The 19,101-nt window shown below is 50.5% G+C and overlaps 1 protein-coding gene across 5 annotated transcripts in view; it reads left to right on the top strand.

Annotated features, from left to right (window-relative positions):
* Window positions 1-2,198, top strand: part of GALNT18 (polypeptide N-acetylgalactosaminyltransferase 18) — a 296,165-nt gene extending 293,967 nt beyond the window's left edge. For all 5 annotated transcript variants that reach the window (XM_036325391.1, XM_036325389.1, XM_036325392.1 and 2 more), the window contains one exon: window positions 1,780-2,198. In XM_036325391.1, the coding sequence (XP_036181284.1) occupies window positions 1,780-1,909 (130 nt within the window). In that variant the 3' untranslated portion in view covers window positions 1,910-2,198. The remainder of the gene's footprint in view (window positions 1-1,779) is intronic.
* The last annotated feature ends 16,903 nt before the right edge of the window (window positions 2,199-19,101 follow it).

The raw sequence follows: 19,101 nt of genomic DNA, 5'->3' as shown, positions 1-19,101 counted from the left end.
CTGGTGATGACTTCCAGAAAGGACTTACGTCTCCCTCACTCACAGTGGGCTGTTCGCTGGGATGGGCATGGGTGCAGCTGGGGGTGGGCTCAGAGTCTCCCTCTCTTTGCTGCCAGGCCTGCCAGGGTGAACCTGAGCATGGTCACCCCGTCCTGTGACCGATTCCCTTCTTACCTATATAAGTCATGACAGCCAGATTAATGATCACCTGTCGTGTTCCATCCAAGTTTTTTGCTGGATGTTGAGGGGATAGAAATTGATAAAACATAGAACTCTCAGTCCATTGGGGGAAAAGATAAGTAAATAAGAACTTTTACTGTCCTTCAATAATTGCTGAGCGGGGAAAAAGCACGGGATGGAGAACACCGCGCCAGCTGGGGAACTGGAGGGGAGGAGGAGGCAGGAGCTGGTGGAAGGTGAGAAGCCTCTGGAGGAAGGAGCAGGCGCCAAGCCTTCAGTGACTATGGCTCAGCCTGAAGCAGAGCATGGAGAGGACGCCAGGCACAGGGACAGCTTGTTCAGCGTCTAGGAATCCTGAGAAAATGTAAATGCATTCAGCAAACTACATAGAGTTTGGTATCACTGCAGTTCAAGGTGTGCAAGTTGAGGGGGACCGGGCCAGAGAGAGACACAGCACCACACCATGAGCATGCGCTACAGAGCTGGGCTCTGTCTTCCAGGCCAGATACGCATCTGAAAGGATCACTACTCCCTGCCTCCTGAAGTGGGAAGGGGATCAGTGAGGAGGCTGATGCAGTTGTCAGGGGAGAGAAGATGGTGGCCTGAATCAGGGCAAGTACGAAGGGATAGCGATAAGGAGACAGTCACAAGGCCTGAAGGAGGTGGAATTGACAGGAATCGGTGCCTAATGAGATGCTGGGGAGGGGTGGACATATACTGAAAATGCCCAGCTTTCCCACAACGATGCCTGGTTATGGCTGAGATGGGAAACACAGTAGGTTCTGGGGAAAAGGTGAGTTTTAGCATATAATCAAGTAGCATTAAGCTACAAGGTGCCCACTTACCCAGCCCAAGCAATTTCGCTCGTTTGGAAAGCCAAAGCCCAGCTGAGCACATTTTCAGTAAAACTCAGAGATACTCAAAATGCTGACACCCAGCCACATAGCCAGCAGCCCCAGGGTGTTTGGGATATAAACTGAGTGTTCATGGCTACAGAACATTCCAGAACACCAGCAGCATGGGGAAATGATGCATATCCAGGGATGAGGGAGCCCAGTGGCCTTATAGACAGAATCCAGGAGCCTGAACTTGGTTGAGACCAGCACTGATGGCTCTAGAGGTCCAGTTGGGCTAGAGGTCCAGTTGGGAGCACAGACCCTAAAAGCAGGATGTCTGGTGATACTGAAATTCAGGCCAATCACCGGGTGGTCCCAAGGAGCTAGGCTTTTCAGAGCAGGGGCCCAGCCTATGGTTATGGAGAATAGGGCTTAATCCCCCAGAGAGGAGCCATAAGAGCAACCCAGCAGGCTGTACCCCAGCCAGGTAGACGGACATCGGGGTGGGGTATCTCGGTTCTAGTGAATAGCTAGGGCTCTGTGAAGAAAACTTACACACAAGGTCATTCTCAGGGAGGAGATCAACACATCAGAGATGGGAGCCCGAGGCTTCATGGGAATGCAGGCCCCAGACCTCCCGTGGCCTCATTGGATCCCAGACATCTAGATGCACACATAGTCCCAGCCGCTAGGCCTCAGGCTCCCCGGACCTCCCCATGTTGCCTGGACACTCTCTGACTCCACCCTCTGCCCTGGCTCCTAGGGAGGCCCCATCCAGAACCTCAAGTCCAAGCGCTGCCTGGAGCTGCAGGAGAACAGTGACTTGGAGTTCGGCTTCCAGCTGGTGCTGCAGAAGTGTTCAGGCCAACGCTGGAGCATCACCAACGTCCTGAGGAGCCTGGTGTCCTGACCCGCCAGGACCCGCCCCGCCCGCCCTTTTGCTACTGTGTAGCACCTGCTGCAAGTTGCCTGCTGTCCGCGTGGGTGGTTGGAAGTCCTGGAGCCAGGTTGGTGGGCCCCCCTTAAAGAGCTTTCTATTTCCTATTCAATTTTCAAGCAGTTTCTAGGAAGATGCTGAATGGTGGGTGAAGGTAGTGAATACCATAAACTATTTTGCAACTGTAAATAGGGGACAAATGGAAAATATTTATAACTGTCAATAAAATACTATTATTAAGAAAAGGGTTTCTGCCATCTTTTGTGCCTGGTGGAGATTCATGCCCGGCTCCTCTGAACCTGGAGTTCTCACAGCTCAAGACACATCCCTGCTTGCCCTTCGGGCTCTGCGCCCCTGAGAAAGGGGGCCCTTGGGCCCTGCAAGCAGTGGGAGCGTGTTGTGCAAGCCGCCCGCTTTCTTTGTGAGGCCCAGGGTGGCGAGAAGGCCACTGTGAGCTCGGGGGCACCTTATCTGGAAGACGGCCTCCGTTCTTCGTTCCCGGAGAAAGCGGGAGTGCTCACTGGCCCCTGGAGCGTCCTCCACTGGCCATCTGCTGGCTCCAGTACACTGCCCCTATCCTGAAGTCACCTCCATCACCTCCCAGTGCGGTGCACAGCTCAGCCCCTCAGCAGTGACACCGCCCACAGCAAACGCCCCATCTAGTCATTAGCTCCATCCCGTTGCCTCCTTCCATGAATCATGGTGCATTTGCTTCCCTTTCTGAGACTGTTGGAACAAAAAAAACCACAAACTTGGTGGCTCAAACTACACACTCTGTTGGGGTTCTGGAGGCTAGGAGTCCGAGATCGAGGTGTGAGCAGCACTGGCTCCTTCTGAGCGCTGTGAGGAGACTCCCTCTCCAAGCCCCGGTGACTCAGGCACTGCCTGGCCTGCAGAAGGCCATCTCCATCCTGTGTCTTCTGTCGTCTTTCCTCTGTTTGTCTGTGTCCAAATTTTCTCCTTTTTTTAAGGACACCAGTCACACTGGATAAGGGCCCACGGTAATGACCTCATTTGTACTCGATTACCTCTATAAAAACCCTATTTTCAAATACAGTCCCATTCAGAGGCACTGGGATTGAGGACACAACTTAACCCATGGCATGGCTCAGTCAGTTAGGGCTCCAAGGCACCCCCCTGACCCCAGTCTGGGGAAACTGGTGACTATCCTTGCAGTCTGTTGCCCGATCCTCTGTCCCTCCAGCAGCGTCCCCTGTCCAAGAGACCATCCTCTGGTGGGGGCTCCTGTGTTTAGTTTGAAGGACACCCCCCCCCAGGACCACCTCCAACACTTTAGTTCATACTAGAGTTATGATAAGTGACAGGCTAGACCAGTAGTCGGCAAACTCATTAGTCAACAGAGCCAAATATCAACAGTACGATTGAAATTTCTTTTGAGAGCCAAATTTTTTAAACTGAAACTATATAGGTAGGTACATTGTTATTAACTTAATTAGGGTACTCCTAAGGCTTAGGAAGAGCCACACTCAAGGGGCCAAAGAGCCACATGTGGCTCGCGAGCCGCAGTTTGCCGACCAGGGGGCTAGACTGAAGTAGGAGAGGAAACTCTTTCTCGACAGGTTCCAGGCCCACTCACCCCCTCAACTTCTCTGGGGCCCTGCAGTCACCTGTTTGGGCTCAATAATTTATAGCTGAAAAACTGATAACACAGAGAAACCTCCTGCACCTAAGGGACCCCAAGGGAAGAGGTACCTCCTGTCTCACCACCTTTGCACACCGAGAACCCCATCTAGCACAGGATTCACCCTAGAGGGGCCCGTGGGAGCTTCCCAGGCCACTGCCATAGGCACCCCTTACTTACTCTCTGCCTACCTAAGCCATATCATGCCTGTGCTCATTCCGGTGGAACTCTTCCTACAGCTGCAATATCCCATACTCCTAAAGTCACTCTGAGTTCTAGTCTCACTCTACCCACCTCCTCTCTCCCTCTAAAATAACACTTCCTGTTCTTCACCATCACTCACACGTGCTTCCCGTCCCCAGTGCTCCCAAGTCCGGTCCCCAGGCTACCAGCATCAGCATTACCTGGGAACGTATTAGAAAAACACTTCTCAAGCTTCCCAAACCATAAACAATCCAGGTTCTAACAAGCCCTCCAGGTGATTCTGCTTCTCTGCTAAAGTCTGAGAACGACTGCCCAGCACTACCCTGAGCCAGTGCACACACGCCCTCCCTCCCGTCCTGGCCCAGGCCTCATTCGCAGCAACATCCGTTCATACCGCCCCACCTGTTCACACCTCGACGCCACACCCCATCCAGAGTGTCCCTGTGCCCACCCGCCTCCCATGGTCCCTGCCACACCACGTCCCGTGAGGAGTGGGAGGACCAAGAGCATGGGCTCTGGAGCCAGACGGCCCAGTTCATCCCCGCCCTGCCATTTTCCAGCTGAATGGCCTGGAGCAGGTACTTAACCTCTCTGTGCCTCCATTTCCCAACCCCCTTAAAAATGGAGATACTAATAGTGTATCTTTTATGGGGTTGTTATAAAAATGAGATGAGTAAATTTATGTAAAGCAGAGCAGTGATGGAAACATAATAAGTGCTCTAACGTCTGAGCTATTATTATTTCATCCATTGATATCCTGACACCCAGTTGCTGTCACCAATATCCACACCTTTATGCCAACCCACACCCACATTTCCCCTTCCTGTCGACATCCATAGCCCACCCCACCTGCAGTGACAACACCCACTCATGTCTGTTCCATCTGCCTGGAGGCATTTGTCTTATACCCATCGCTACCTTCACCCCCACCCCTGCAAACCCCACCCTCCTGCCCTCTTATCAGAGGCACCCCCGACCCCGACATCAACCACTCCCAATAACATCATCCCAAGAAGAAAACCCAAGAATGACGCCCTCCCCCATAAGCTAAACTGGGCAGTTAAAACAGGACAGGGGCAGCTCCCTCCTGGGATACCACTCACCATCTCCCTGAGCCTAGTTGCCCGGGTCCTGGCGGAGAAGGCTCTGCGATGGCCTGGGGGGCCCTGACCTCCTAGGAGTGGGGACTACGTGGCCAGTCCAGGCTCCACTATATGTTGGAGGTATAAAGGTCAGAAGTCCAGGGCCATGTGACTCCAAAGCAGAGGCACTGGATGGGTGTGGGGCAGGCAGGAGGGTTAGGAGGCCCCAGCCCATTCTAGCCCCAGCCCACCCCAGCCTCAGCCCATCCCAGCCCCAGCCCACCCCAGCCTCAGCCCATCCCAGCCCCAGCCCACTCCAGCCCCAGCCCACTCCAGCCCCAGCCCACACCAGCCCCAGCCCACCCCAGCCTCAGCCCACCCCAGCCCCATCCCACCCCAGCCTCAGCCCACTCCAGCCTCAGCCCATTCCAGCCCCAGCCCACACCAGCCCCAGCCCACTCCAGCCTCAGCCCACTCCAGCCCCAGCCCACTCCAGCCCCAGCCCACCCCAGCCTCAGCCAACCCCAGCCCCAACCCACCCCAGCCTCAGCCCATCCCAGCCCCAGCCCACTCCAGCCTCAGCCCATCCCAGCCCCAGCCCACTCCAGCCCCAGCCCACTCCAGCCCCAGCCCACTCCAGCCTCAGCCCACTCCAGCCCCAGCCCACTCCAGCCCCAGCCCACCCCAGCCTCAGCCAACCCCAGCCCCAACCCACCCCAGCCTCAGCCCATCCCAGCCCCAGCCCACTCCAGCCCCTGCCCACCTCCGCCCCAGCCCACACCAGCCTCAGCTGGCTGCTTTTCCTGCTGTTGCTGTAAGCTCATTAACAGCTGTTTAGGGCTCTTGAACACCCTGGGGTGAGATCATTATTTTTTTAATGATTTGCACATTAAACAACTTTTGTTTCCTGTTTCTACTGCCTTTGCTGATACTAGGAAAGCCTTTTTAGCCCCGTGTGACAAGAGCCCCTTGACAGCCAGCCCTGCTGCCTGGCCCACAGCTCATGAAGGAGACAGGCTCCTCTCTCCCTGCTGCAAAACGGACACAACTGTTTGCAGAAAGAGTGGCACAAGCCATCAGTGGCCTGGCCATATCCTGACTGGCCCTGAAGGTCACCTGCCTACAGCTCCTGCAGCTTCCTGCATCCCCGTCTGAGGCCCTTTTCTGGCCCCAGGCACATGCTCGGACTGGAATACCAGAGAGTTTATCTCTCAGGAACAATCTTCCGTCAGTGAGGGGTGGGCCTCCTGACCCTCCAGAGGAATACATGGCAGGTCTGAGCCTCCAGTCTCTCAAAGGTCCCCAGTGGGACTGAGCCCCAGTGGCCCACCTTGATGCACCTCCTTCTTCCCCGCTCCCTGTCTCATCTCCCCTCTCCTTCCCTGTACTGCCCTCTCCCAAATGCTCATCTCTAGGACTGCCGCTGGGAGATACAGCTCACTCCCACTCCTCCTGCACAATGCCCCCCCATGAGCACCAGTGCCCCCCAAATCCACATCTATACCCCGGGCCTGATCTCCCACTGCTGATGGGCTCTGGGAAGCTGGGTGCTGTACCTCAGATAATGCTGACCTATGTGCTGAAAGCAGACCTATCACTCCTCCTCCCAGGCCTACCCCAGTGACACCACCCTCACTAGGTGCTCAAGCCAGAGGCCTCCTCTCAACCCTAACCCCCTCACTCAGCCTCCCACCTGTATCTCAGTCCCCCAGGCAGTGATGCCTTCTGACAACTCAGTAATATTCGCCGGCCCCTTCATCGCTCACGTGGACCCGCCCCCTCACCTCCGGTCTCTCCCATGCTGTGCCTCATCTGTCCTCCACACGAAGTAGTCACAGGGCTCTTTCTGAAATGCAAATATGATCACATTCCTTCCTGGCCTAAAACCTTCAGTGGGTCTCATCAAAAATGGAAAATGGCCAAAACCGGTTTGGCTCAGTGGATAGAGTGTTGGCCTGCGGACTGAGGGATCCCAGGTTCGATTCCGGTCAAGGGCATGTACCTGGGTTGCGGGCACATCCCCAGTGGGAGGTGTGCAGGAGGCAGCTAATCGATGTTTCTCTCTCATCGATGTTTCTAACTATCTCTCTCCCTTCCTCTCTGTAAAAAAATCAATAAAAATATATTTTTTTAAAAAAAATGGAAAATGAATAACACAGGCACCGGACTCCGAGGTTTTTCCTTCAGCAGGTCCAGAGGCTGTGCCTAAAGCATCCAGGACGGGGACTTTGGACACAGGGTGGGCTGTGGATGTGAGGAGCCCTGGCTTCTTGGCGGTCACACCCACTGGACATCAGCAGCCCACTCCCCCAGGGACGTTCGTGTCCCATGTCTTTGTTCCTTTGTTCAGAAGCTTTTCTTAAGAAATGTAGTAGTTCGTTAGGGCTCCTGTAACGAAGTCCCACGGACTGGTGTCTTAACGACAGAAATGTGTAGTTTCACAGTTCTGGAGCCCGGAGGTCCAAGGTCCCGGTGTCAGCAGGTTGGATCCTCTGAGGGCTGTGAGGAAAGGACGTGTGCCAGGCCCCTCTCCTGGGCTTACAGACGGCTGTCCTCTCTCTGTGTGTCTCTACATCGTCTGCCCTCTGTGCATGCCTGTCTCTGCTTCGAAATTTCCTCTTCTTAAAAGGACACCAGTTGTATTGGATTAGGGTCCATCTTAGTGACCTCGTTTTAACCTCATGACCCCTGGAAAGACCCTATCTCCAAATGAGGTCACATTCTAAGGTGCAGGGGTTGAGGACTTCAACATATAAATTTTGGGTCCAGTTCCCAGGGCTGCTGCTGCCACCCTCACAACAGCCCCTAGGGGGCACTGTACTCCCCTTGTGCTCTGTCCAAATCCTCCCCCTGTGTTCCTTGGTGAGGCACACCAGGATTTCTGAAAGGGACTGAGCTATGAAAGGGGACTCCATGGAAATGATCCCCAGACCAAGGACAGCCTGGGAGTCATTTCCCCCCAATACTTTCTGCTCCCCTAGGATGTTCTCGCCACAGCTTTCCATAGACCTGGTCACCCTCAGTTCCTGACAGTGAAAATGCTCCTGCTATAACCTGACCCCTTCATGACTAGGGCAAAAAAGACCCTTCTGTACTCGAGTACGAGTCAGGACCTCGGCTGGACACAGATGGCGCACTCGGGGGGTAACTGAAGAGTTTAATAAGGGTGACAGCAGTGTGGGCAGGGTAAGGTGAAACTCCCAAAGATAGCAAGAGTGGAAGCTCAAGGGACAGAGAGGGAGGGTGCTTCCAAACCCCACTGACAGCTGCTTTCATGGAAGTGGGCTGTCCAATAGGATCCAGGCCAACTTAGGAGGAGTCCCCACTGTAGAACCCACAGCCCAGCAGAGAGGGAGCCTTTAGGGGGTTTGGGAAAATACCTCCACATCTCCTTCCTCCTGCTGTCAGATAGTCAACCAAAGCCGCCCATTGGCCAAACCCAGCTGGAGGCAGAAGGTGGAGGGGCCACTGAAGTGGTCCACAGAGCAGGCCAGGGGGCAGCTAGAAAAGGCTTCAGGCCACCTCACTGCCTCTCCCATCTTCCTAGTCACATCTCTCCCTCTGTCTCTGAATGCTTCCTGCACTGAAACTAACCATACCACGTGCTTCCCCGTTTAGCTATTCCTTTTACTGATGTGAAAGAGAGAAGAGAAAGGAGAGAGGTCTCCCCACCTCCAGCCTGAGTCCCTAAGGATGTTGTCAGCCTTGCCTCCTCCTGTCTAATCCCTCTAGGGTCATCAAGACTTGGGCCTCCTTCAATAGCCTCAGCCCTTCCTGACCATCATGTGGGGGCCTGGAGTTGGTTTTGATGCAGCAAAGAGCCTAGAACGGGCCTCGACCTTGTGCACTGGACTAGCTAACAGATCCTTCCATGTGAGTGCATGTGGTTGGTCAGGGCTGCCTAGAGTAATGTGTTGGGAAAGAGTCCGAGTCTCTGGCTTCCATAGGGAAGAGAACCAGAGAGGATGAGCCAGAGCGAGGCAAAGCATGCACGGTGTCCTATTTGGCCTTTCCATCCGCCCTTCCACCCCACTCCATTGTGCTGCTCCAGAAGGTGTCCTCCCAGATGGGCCTGCATCTCTCCATGGGCCTCAGCTCACTGGGCAGGGGCCCTGGAGCCCCTCATTGGCTGGGTGCTGCTGCCAAGAGGCTTCCTACTCACCAGCGCTGTGTCCTGCCCCACAGCCCCAAACACTAGTCATTGCAGTCACCTGCCCAAATTGCATAGACCCTCCAGCGGCAGGCACACTGCCCTCAGCCCTTCCCCTTTGGGCTCTGGCCCCCTCCCCTCCCTGCCAGGGGAGAGGGCTGAAGTTCAGTGTGCCTGTTCACCTGTACCATGCTTGGTGTCTGGGGAAAGTCACAGGCCAGGAAGGTCCTAAACATAATCATAATAACAACAAACATTTGATTCTATGGCCAGGTACTGAGGTAAATACTTTCCATGTATTTTCTCATTTAATATTCATTATAACATCAGGAAGCAACTATTATTATCACCACCAATTTATAGGTAAGGAAAATGGAGTCATGGACAGACCAAATCATTCTATAAGGACGTATAACTAGTAAGAGACAGAGGTTGGATTTGAACTCAGGCTGATTGTAGAGCCTGTTCTCTTAGCCTCTACTACACCATTCTGCCTCCCTTGGGGGCCCTGGGAGCCCTACAGTAACCGTACACTCCAAGTGTGCATTGATGCCAGTGCTCCTCCCTGCGGCTATACCTGGGTCACTAACACCTATAGGAGCACCGGACCTGACCCAGACCTGTACTAGGGTCTTGCCAACTCATCGTACCCTACAAGATAGGTTCCATTCTCAGCATCATTTTATAGATGAAGAAACCAAGGCATAGAAGTCAAATAGCTTCCCCAAGGTCATATAGCTGGCCAGTGGTTGTAGCCAGAATTTGAACTCAGACCCCCTGCTTTAAGGCTGTGGTGTTAACCAGTGGGCCACACCACCTGCCAGCCACCTGGCTGCCTCTGTGTGATAAGGGATCCACAGGTGGTGCCAAGGCCACCAGGAGCCAGCCTCACCGGGCTCCACTGGAAATGGCTGTAAAGGCTGCCCCCCTTTCAGTTTCCTGATGAGCCTGACCTTCCAAACGTGACCACAGTGAGAGTGTGATTAATGAGCCAATTATTTCTGGGGAAGACATCGTGCAAAATAAATAGCCCATTTCCCTTCAATTTACTGTTTTAATAAATAAATAGTGCTCCATGCTCGGGGTTTGTTTATTGCTGCTCATACCTGAAAGTTCGTGATGAATCTTCATGTTGTTTATTTCTAAAATTAATCAGATCTGCCCAACAACTTTGAAATATAGGACCGCATCTGTCCTTCGATGTTAACAACAGGACAGCCAGGTGGAGCCCCGGGGAGAGGCAGGGCTGGCGGAAGCGTGGGCAGAGGGCAGGGTGCTCGGTGCTCTGGACCCGTGGCCGTGCATGCCCACCCAGAGAACCACAGTCAGGGAGCCTCACAATGTGGCTCCATGATGGATGGTTCAAGGGAGGTCACAAGGACAGACAGGGGCATAGGAGGAGCAAAACCTTCTCTTTCCTCTGCTGCAGTTGTGGATTCAAACAAGAACAGTCTGTCCAGAGTCCACCCAATGGGCCAAACTGTAAAAGGCCTTCACCTCCTCTTCAGCAGTCATGAGTGATTGCATAGTCATGTATTCAACCGGCTATCTTTTGTAGAGCTCTTTCCATGCCTCAGTTTTCTTAACTGTAAAATGGGGGTAGTAATAATAATATTATATGAGAAAGTAAATGCAAAGCACTTCATAAGGAACACACAAAGAAAAAGAGAAGTGCCTAAGACCCACCCAGAGGGAGCCATGTCCTGTTTTGTTTGTGTAATTTGGGTGTCTGCTTGGGTTGGACTACCCCATTACTTAAGTCAATAAATTGCCTTTGCAGCTTAAGCTGGTTTTAGTTGGATTTTCTGTAATTTGCAACCAAAAGAATCTTGACTAGTGAGGTTATTTTGAGAATTGAGACAACTAAAGCACACAAAGTTACAGTGCCTGGGACATAGTGAGCACTTGACAAACATTAGCTGCTATTCTTCTTGTTGGACCCATTGGGTTGGTGGGACCACATAGCAGGCTGTTTAGATGAGGTACTGAAGAGCTTCCTGGGAGAACACTAACCCTAAGGGATGAGGAATTCAGTACCTAACACTGATTCAGAAAGAAAACCTTCATCAGCAGGACGGAGCAGGGAGTGGTGTCTGAGGAGAGCCTGGTGTCTGTCAGTCAGCTCCACCTGGTTCAGCCCCACTGAACGTCCAAGTGTGTGCTCTGTGGAGGGCGAGTGAAATGGAACGGGGAAGGCTGGAAGTTCCTGACTTCACCCTGTGTGCTCTCTTCCGTTTGGCTGCTAACATCACTTGGCACAGGAAGGGGAGCGAGGTGGACTCCCCCGCTTCGCAGTAGAGCCCAGGAACCCTCGTCACTGTGAGGCGTCCCAGGCTGAAAGGTCAGTTAGGGCTAGTTTGCTCTGAGGAGCCAAAAACCCCAAATAAACAAGCTTAGTCTCTTTAAGATATGGCTTCTAAGCATTCAATACATGCAGGCTTTGATGGGGACAGAAAAATAAAATACAGGTTCTGCATTAGCGGTTCATTATCTAACGAAACATGTGTATATGTATGTACACCAGGATGGATGGATGGATGGATGGATGGATGGATGGATGGATGGGTGACTCATCAAAGTACATCAATAGCATCTATGGTTTGCTCATATGAACCTAATGGGTCTTCATAAAATATTAACCATGATTTTGAGCTCATATGCTCCATCTGTTACCCTATTAAGTTAACCAGTGCCTCTGTGACACGCTGAGAATTGCCATTTGAGGTAATACTAAACATATTTGAGCTGACATCTTTATAGTTTTTTATCTCCCATGCAGGTCTGCATAGCAGCAAAGGCAGTAATGAAACCAGCACAAATATTAGATGCCTTTGTTGGAGATGTACTTACAGATCCCTTCTTTCCCAATGAACATAGCCCTTGCCTAGCTCATCCCCGAGGCCTGGCCCCAGCACCTCTTTGGAGGAGAGGAGGAAATAGACGTGAGCTGTAGCTAACCTGAATTACCATTCACCTGTTCTCCCCTGTTCTCCTGAACTACCAGCAAGAACATTCACATTTTAGCTCTTGTTGACTTTCTGAGCTCTGCATGTTGCCCTGATACAAAGCAATCCTCCCCCTTGGAAAGGCCAAAGCTTCATCCCTTAATTCCTTGTATAAACCCTTTGTTTCAACCCTGGGTCTGAACAATCACATCTTCAGGCCTTTGACAGCTCTGAGGAGAGCTAAATTCCCTTGTGGTTTCAGAGGGATAATAGTGTGGGGATAGTTAAGAGCGAGGAACAAAAAAAAATTGTAAGAGAACAGTACCTACAACTAGATGGCAATACTTTTGATGCTCTGTTGCTAGGAGCATACATATTAGGACGGTTATGCCTTCTTGGAGAATTGACCTCTTTATTATTATGTAATGCCTGCTTTATCCCTGATAATTTTCCTTGGTTTGAACTTCACTGCCTGAAATTACTATAACTACTCCTGCTTTCTTTTTACTGGTGTTAGCGTGGCATAGCTTTCTCTATCCATTTAGTTTTAATCTATGTGTCTTTATCTTTAAAGTGGTTTCTTGGGTCTTGTTTTTTTGATCCACTTTGATAATCTTGTAATTGGTGCTTTTAGTGATCATTGATGTAGTTGGATTAGTAGCTACCATATTGGTTACTGTGTTCTATTTGTTGCCTTGTTCTTTATTCATCAATTATAGCTCAGGTTTCCATCGCCCTACACTGTTCCCAAGAGGGTTTCAGCTCATGGGTTTCTGTTCCTATAAGTTGTGATCTCTGGATTCGTTTGTTGGTCTCTCCAGTTTGGGGGGCAGCAATTTGTTCTACGACCTCACTCTCCTTATGGATCTGAGAAGAGTTGTTGAATTTTCACTTCTCAGGGTAGTGACTTCTAAGCTCCCTACATCCTGAAGGGAAGGGGAGGGCCTTTTTCATCAATATTTCTAAAATCCTAGGGGAAGTGAACGATTTTCTAGCAAAATACAAGTTACTTAAATTGATCCCAAAATACATCAAAATCTTGAATGACCATGGGAAAAACTTGGCAGAGTTTTAAAGACCTGGCCCAGGACACCTGGTAAGGAGAGGTGTTTGGCTTGTGCTTTCACTCTCCTTCTGTGGACCTGGGAGAAGCAATGGGGGACAGGGGCAAGCGTCACTTGTCCAACTTGTGCACCTGCTGCATACCCTGCATACCCTCCGAGAGGCAGGCACACGGACGATTTTGACCCCCTCGTACCTACATTCCTGAACACCTGCAATAACCCCATCCCTGCAGCTTGTCTGTGCGTGTCTCCTCTGTGGCCTCACGGAGCCTGAGCCACTGCAGGTGCCTTGCCTCACACAAACAGCCAAGGTCCCCGGGAGGTCGCCCTGGGTTGCAGGGCGTCCCAGTGCCTCTGCCCTTTGCTGGTCTTGTGAACCGTGGCTTAGGGGAACCTTGGAAGCAGCTGTCCACGGGACTAGGGAAGACCCTGGAGTTCCAGACAGCACCTGCCTCTAGTACCCACCTGCTATCCCCAGAGCAGGCCACACGTGAGGTGAATTCATCAATTATAGTTCAGGTTTCCATCGCCCTACATTGTTCCCAAGTGTGGACAGGGCCGGCCAGGTGCACAGTCAGCTCTGCTCAGCCAGGCCCTGCCAGACTGGGGGTTTCTCGTCTGTCATCCTGACTGTGCTGATGGTGCATCTTCAAACTCCGCTAAACGATGAGACGGCCTTTTAGCTGCAATACACCAACCCAATTTGGGAGCCCAAATGACAAGGCTCCATCTCATTGGCAGGAATTACGGCTCTTGAATTGGGCACAAGCTGCAGAATAAGTGAAATTGTTGACAAAGAGAAATGTGTTTGAAAACATGACGTGATCTATGGTTAAAGCCTGTGAATTCTGCATCCATCTCAGAAATATTCTATTTCCAGAGCAATTTCTTCACTAACTAGCTATCTCTTGAATGGACCATATGTCTTTTTCATTACTGTGTCAGCCCTGCCCCTGTTGGCAACAGTTCTAGCTGCTAAGCTCCTGATTCCCCATCCATAGGCTCAAACCTGTCCAGGCTCTTGGGCCATGATTCACAGAGACTCTGTGCCTACCTTGGTCCCAGATGCTCCAGATGCTTCCTGGGGGCACAAAGCTGGGCCACAGAGCTAGCCTCGGGGTCCTGAGTGCAGCATGTGTAGTCACAGCCACCCTCCAAATAGTCACCACTATGGTATCAGGTCCAGAAAGCTGATCCAGAAGCAGGTAAGGCTGGCCTGTGCCCAAGCAGGAAACTCTCAACAAGGGGCACAAGGTTTGCGATATTGACATTCAGATTTAAAGAGACGTGGTACGAGACTTTCTTTGTAACACCTTTGGAGTGTGCTAGATTCATGGATAAGCCAAAGGCCCTTAAAGAGCCGTGCAAGATCTAGGTGAAAGGTTACATTAGAGCTGATACGAAATCTGTAACAAGGGGCTTTGGAGAAGGCATTCTATGAGCAAATGCCTAATAGCAAAAATAATAGGCAACCCATACATGCCTATGCGCCAGACACTTAACTACTAATTTACATGTATTAGCTCTTTGAAATCTCAGCAACCTTATGCTACTATTATTATGCCTAGTTTACTGATGAGAAAACGAAGGTATGCGTAGTCCATGGAAAGAACCTCATACTCACCAGAGGTGCCATCGCTTGTAGTAAGAAAGGCATCTAGAAAACAGAAATGTCAGCCTCCTGCCCTGACAGTAGCAAGCATGTCAAACTCGTTTAAACGAGGCATGCAGCCCGCCGGCCGCGTGTCTGACCTGCTTGCACTGTGGTGTCGGAGGAGGAAGCACAGGAGTTTGGGGGTGAGATGTGACTGTTTCTGAAATGCTTCTGCCTCAGGTGCACTGTATTCCCTCTTCTCTTCTCAGCAAGAGGCTCTACCGCCCACCTAAGCAGCACTCCCAGCCTTGGCTGCACGTTTAGAATCACCTGGGGCGAGTTTAACAGTTACAACGCCCAGACCAAGGGAACCAGAGTCTCCGGGGCGGCATGCAGGCACCAGCGTTATTGGAAGCCTTCGCTGATTTTAGGCAAGACTTGATCTCTTCCACAGAGAGCGTTATGGCTGGAAGAGAAGGTGGCTGCGGCAGTTCAAATCCTGATCAGCAGAATGTGAGGAGCTCATCCTGGTCACCGCCTGTGGCGTGTGAGCCACCTGGGGAAGGAAGGCGCACACAACATGCCAGTGAGAAATGTGTGGCTGCCAACGGGGCCACAGGACACCTGACAGCAGTCCCGTCAAGCCCGATGGAAGCAAACATGGCTTGGAAACCTCGAAGGCAATATGTGCAGGTGGGGAGCCGAAGGTGAAGCCACAGAGAGGTGAAGCAGATCCGAAGACCACAGATGCTGCTGACAAGGTACATGCCTCTGTGGGCAGAACAGAAACACCGCCAACAGAGCGCAGCCGAGCGGGAGCGATCAGCTCATTTGTGCCTGGTGTCGGACGGCGAGTACACAGCGAATAATCTCCTCGCGGCTGCACCGTTTTATAATAACAGCCCGTGGCCACACTGCACACGCCTGAAGTCTGATGTCAGAGCAGAAATAAAAACGCTTTGAAGCAGAAATTCCTGGGCTTAAAATCTTTCCTGACATTCTCTCGCTCTGCGTCTAACTACCCCCTTTGAGATTTTGCTTCTTTTTCTGTAAAAGGGAATCATTAATTCATACAACGAATGTCTATTGAGCATCTGCCATGTTCCAGGCGTTGATTTAGATGCAGGGAATAGTGCAGGTAACAACACAGATAAAAGCCCCTGTTTTCTTCGAGTTTACATATTGTTCAGGGCAAGCAAACAATGAACTAACAAGTAAAATACATAGCAAGTTGGGATGTGACGAGTGCTATGAAGTTATATAAAGCAGGGGAAGGAGATCAGATGCCTGAGGGTGGGGAATGCAGTTTTATTGGATGGTCAGGGAATACCTCCCTGAGAAGATGACATCTGAACAATACCCTGAAGGAATGAAGGGAGCGGGCCAGGCAGAGATCTGGGGGAAGAGTGTTCCAGGCAGCAGGAGCAGCAAGTGCAAAGGCCCTGTGGTGGAGAATGTGCCTAGTATGCTATGCTTGGGAATAAAGTGATCTACTTTCTGTGGTTGTGTATGTGTGCATGTGTGTGTATGTGTATATTTACATATATTTGGGGGAAGAGTATGGAAATAACTGGGGGATGCCCAAAAGCCTTAAATAACTTGGGAACCATCCTTCCTAAAAGAGGGGCTATCACCTCTACTGGGTGGCAATAAAGCAAGCTACTTAGAGCTCAGTTGGTAGCCTTTACAAGCAAAGCCAGGCCCAGACAAGCGCCAAATGCCTCACACATTAATGACGGGTGTCACTCTTTGGCAAAGTGATGAGGTCAAAATTTCCTACCAAGAAAAATGTCCTTTCCTCGAATGTGTCTGTGCTGCGTTGTCTCTAGAAAAAGTGATGCTCCCTGTGAAGAGGTGCCCTTGCTCCTCAGATGAGCCCATAAGGAAACCAGCCTCACCCCCTTGGGGTGGGGAGAGGAGGGAGATTATGGCACCATCTCACAGGCCCTCGGCCCCTCCCTCCCAGGGGCAGCAGAATGGACACCATTATCCGCCTAAAGGAAGTCTGAAGTACTCCAGCTTACAAGACCTAAAGGCAGAAACAACCCTAGATTAGACCATCCCTCCTTGGTCTTTCATATGTTAGCATATAGAACTCCTCCAACAAGCATGATGCATCACAGAATTGTAATAGAGAAAGATGGTGCTGAGAAGTGTTGCAAGCATGTTTTTTGATCCATGGGAACTCAATTAATGCTGTCTATTGTTGTCATTATTATTATTCTCATTACAAGCTAGGTATAGACACCAATCATTGGACATTGGGCCTCTACCCTGGAATCTGGTGCCCTGAATCTTGACCTTGGGCCAAAGTTCAGTCATTCTCTGCAGGGCTTACATTTTTTTACCTGGGCAGGACCCAGACAGAGAAAAGCTGTCTGTAACAGGCTTACCTGGGCTGACTCACACCCCAACTTCAAGGGCAACTCTAATTGGAAGCCCTGGGAGTTCTCAGGGGCCTGAGGCTCCTGCTTGTTGCTGTACGAACCCCCTCCAGAGACCAAGGGAGATTTCCAGTAAGATGGGCTCTGCCCTGTTCTCCGACAAGCTGTGTCAGACTTCCAGGAATGGTGCTTTGTGTAACTTGGTCTGAGGCAGTAGAGTTAAGAAATGCAATTAGCTGCTAAAAGCTCTGATGGCAAGTCAGATTGCCCGGTCCCTGGGAGGCCATCAGTCAAGAAGCAGACAAAGGTATCCTTAAGCCCTCGGTGCTGTGGCTCTGTTTCTTGATGGAGTTGGCTCATTTGCCCCCATTGTGGGCATATCATGAAATTTTAACTCTAAAAAGATGGCTCCAAATGGTGAATGGGGATATCATCGCCCATTCTTACAGGACTCCACATACTTTTCTTTGTTTTGGGAGGTAGCTGGTAAGTAGAAATAAGAGGAGCAAGGGGAGGGTGGGGTGAAGTTTGATATGATGAGAAGCACACTGGACTTAACATGATAAAACCTTAGTGTCAATTCCAGCTGTGCCTCTACTATGCTGTACGACCGTGGGCAAGTTATCTGACCTTGCTGAGCTTGCTTTCTCTGTAAAATAAAACAGAAATATTGATCTAGTTGTGAGAAAGCTATTCTCTTTGCAGGTGGATTCTGACTCCAGCAGAAACAATGTGTGTGTGTGTGTGTGTGTGTGTGTGTGTGTGTGTGTGTGATATTCTTTTTTTAAAAAAAAATTAAATCTTTATTGTTCAGATTATTACAGTTGTTCCTCTTTTTCCCCCCATAGCTCCCCTCCACCCGGTTCCCACCCCACCCTCTGCCCTTACCCACCCCCCACTGTCCTCATCCATAGGTGTACGATTTTTGTCCAGTCTCTTCCCGCACTCCCCACACCCCTTTCCCCCCTGAGAATAGTCAGTCCACGCCATTTCTATGCCCCTGATTCTATTATATTCACCAGTTTATTCTGTTCATCAGATTATTTATTCACTTGATTTTTAGATTCACTTGTTGATAGATGTGTATTTGTTGTTCATAATTTGTATCTTTATCTTTTTCTTCTTCCTCCTCTTCTTAAAGGATACCTTTCAGCATTTCATATAATACTGGTTTGGTGGTGATGAACTCCTTTAGCTTTTTCTTATCTGTGAAGCTCTTTATCTGACCTTCAATTCTCAATGATAGCTTTGCTGGGTAAAGTAATCTTGGTTGTAGGTTCTTGCTATTCATCACTTTGAATATTTCTTGCCACTCCCTTCTGGCCTGCATAGTTTCTGTTGAGAAATCAGCTGACAGTTGTATGGGTACTCCTTTGTAGGTAACTGACTGTTTTTCTCTTGCTGCTTTTAAGATTCTCTCTTTGTCTTTTGCTCTTGGCATTATGATGTGTCTTGGTGTGGTCCTCTTTGGATTCCTTTTGTTTGGGGTTCTTGTGTGTGATATTCTTTATAGAAAGGTACAGAGGGATGGAAGACACCACCACACACCTGTGCCGTTGGGTTCTAGAGGGAGACATAGTTGGAATGACCCCCTGGGGTCATAGTAACAGGGTGTGAGCATCACCCATCTCTGGCCAGACCCAGACACTCGGGCTCAGACTGCCTACCAAAGGGTAGGCAGTGAGGCCCCATAACCCTCTGGCCACAGAAACAGGTCTGCTGACTAGCAGTTGTCCTTCCTAGCTTTACCAAGGCCAAAAATATAATATCAGTGGTAACTGTGGGTATAGTGGATGGAATTCTGGCTCTGGAATCTACCTTTGAATCCTAGCTCTGCCCTTACTAGGTAAGTTATTTAACTTCTTTGTGCTTTTGTTTTCTCATATGTAAAATGAAAGAAATGATTATAGATCTCTCCTAGTGTAGTTATGAGGTTTAAATGAGATAATATATGTAAAATGCATGAACGAGTACCCAGCATATAAAAGCCCCCCCCCAAAAAAAAACAACATTAGCTACTATTATTGCTAACACTTATTGAGTTGGCTTAGGGAGATAACTATGACCCAGACAGTGTGTTAGG

Source organism: Myotis myotis, unplaced genomic scaffold, assembly GCF_014108235.1.
Source record: "Myotis myotis isolate mMyoMyo1 unplaced genomic scaffold, mMyoMyo1.p scaffold_m19_p_10, whole genome shotgun sequence".
NCBI classification, from domain to species: Eukaryota; Metazoa; Chordata; class Mammalia; order Chiroptera; family Vespertilionidae; genus Myotis; species Myotis myotis.
Note: the sequence above shows the minus strand (reverse complement) of the source record. Positions and strands in the feature narration are given on the sequence as shown.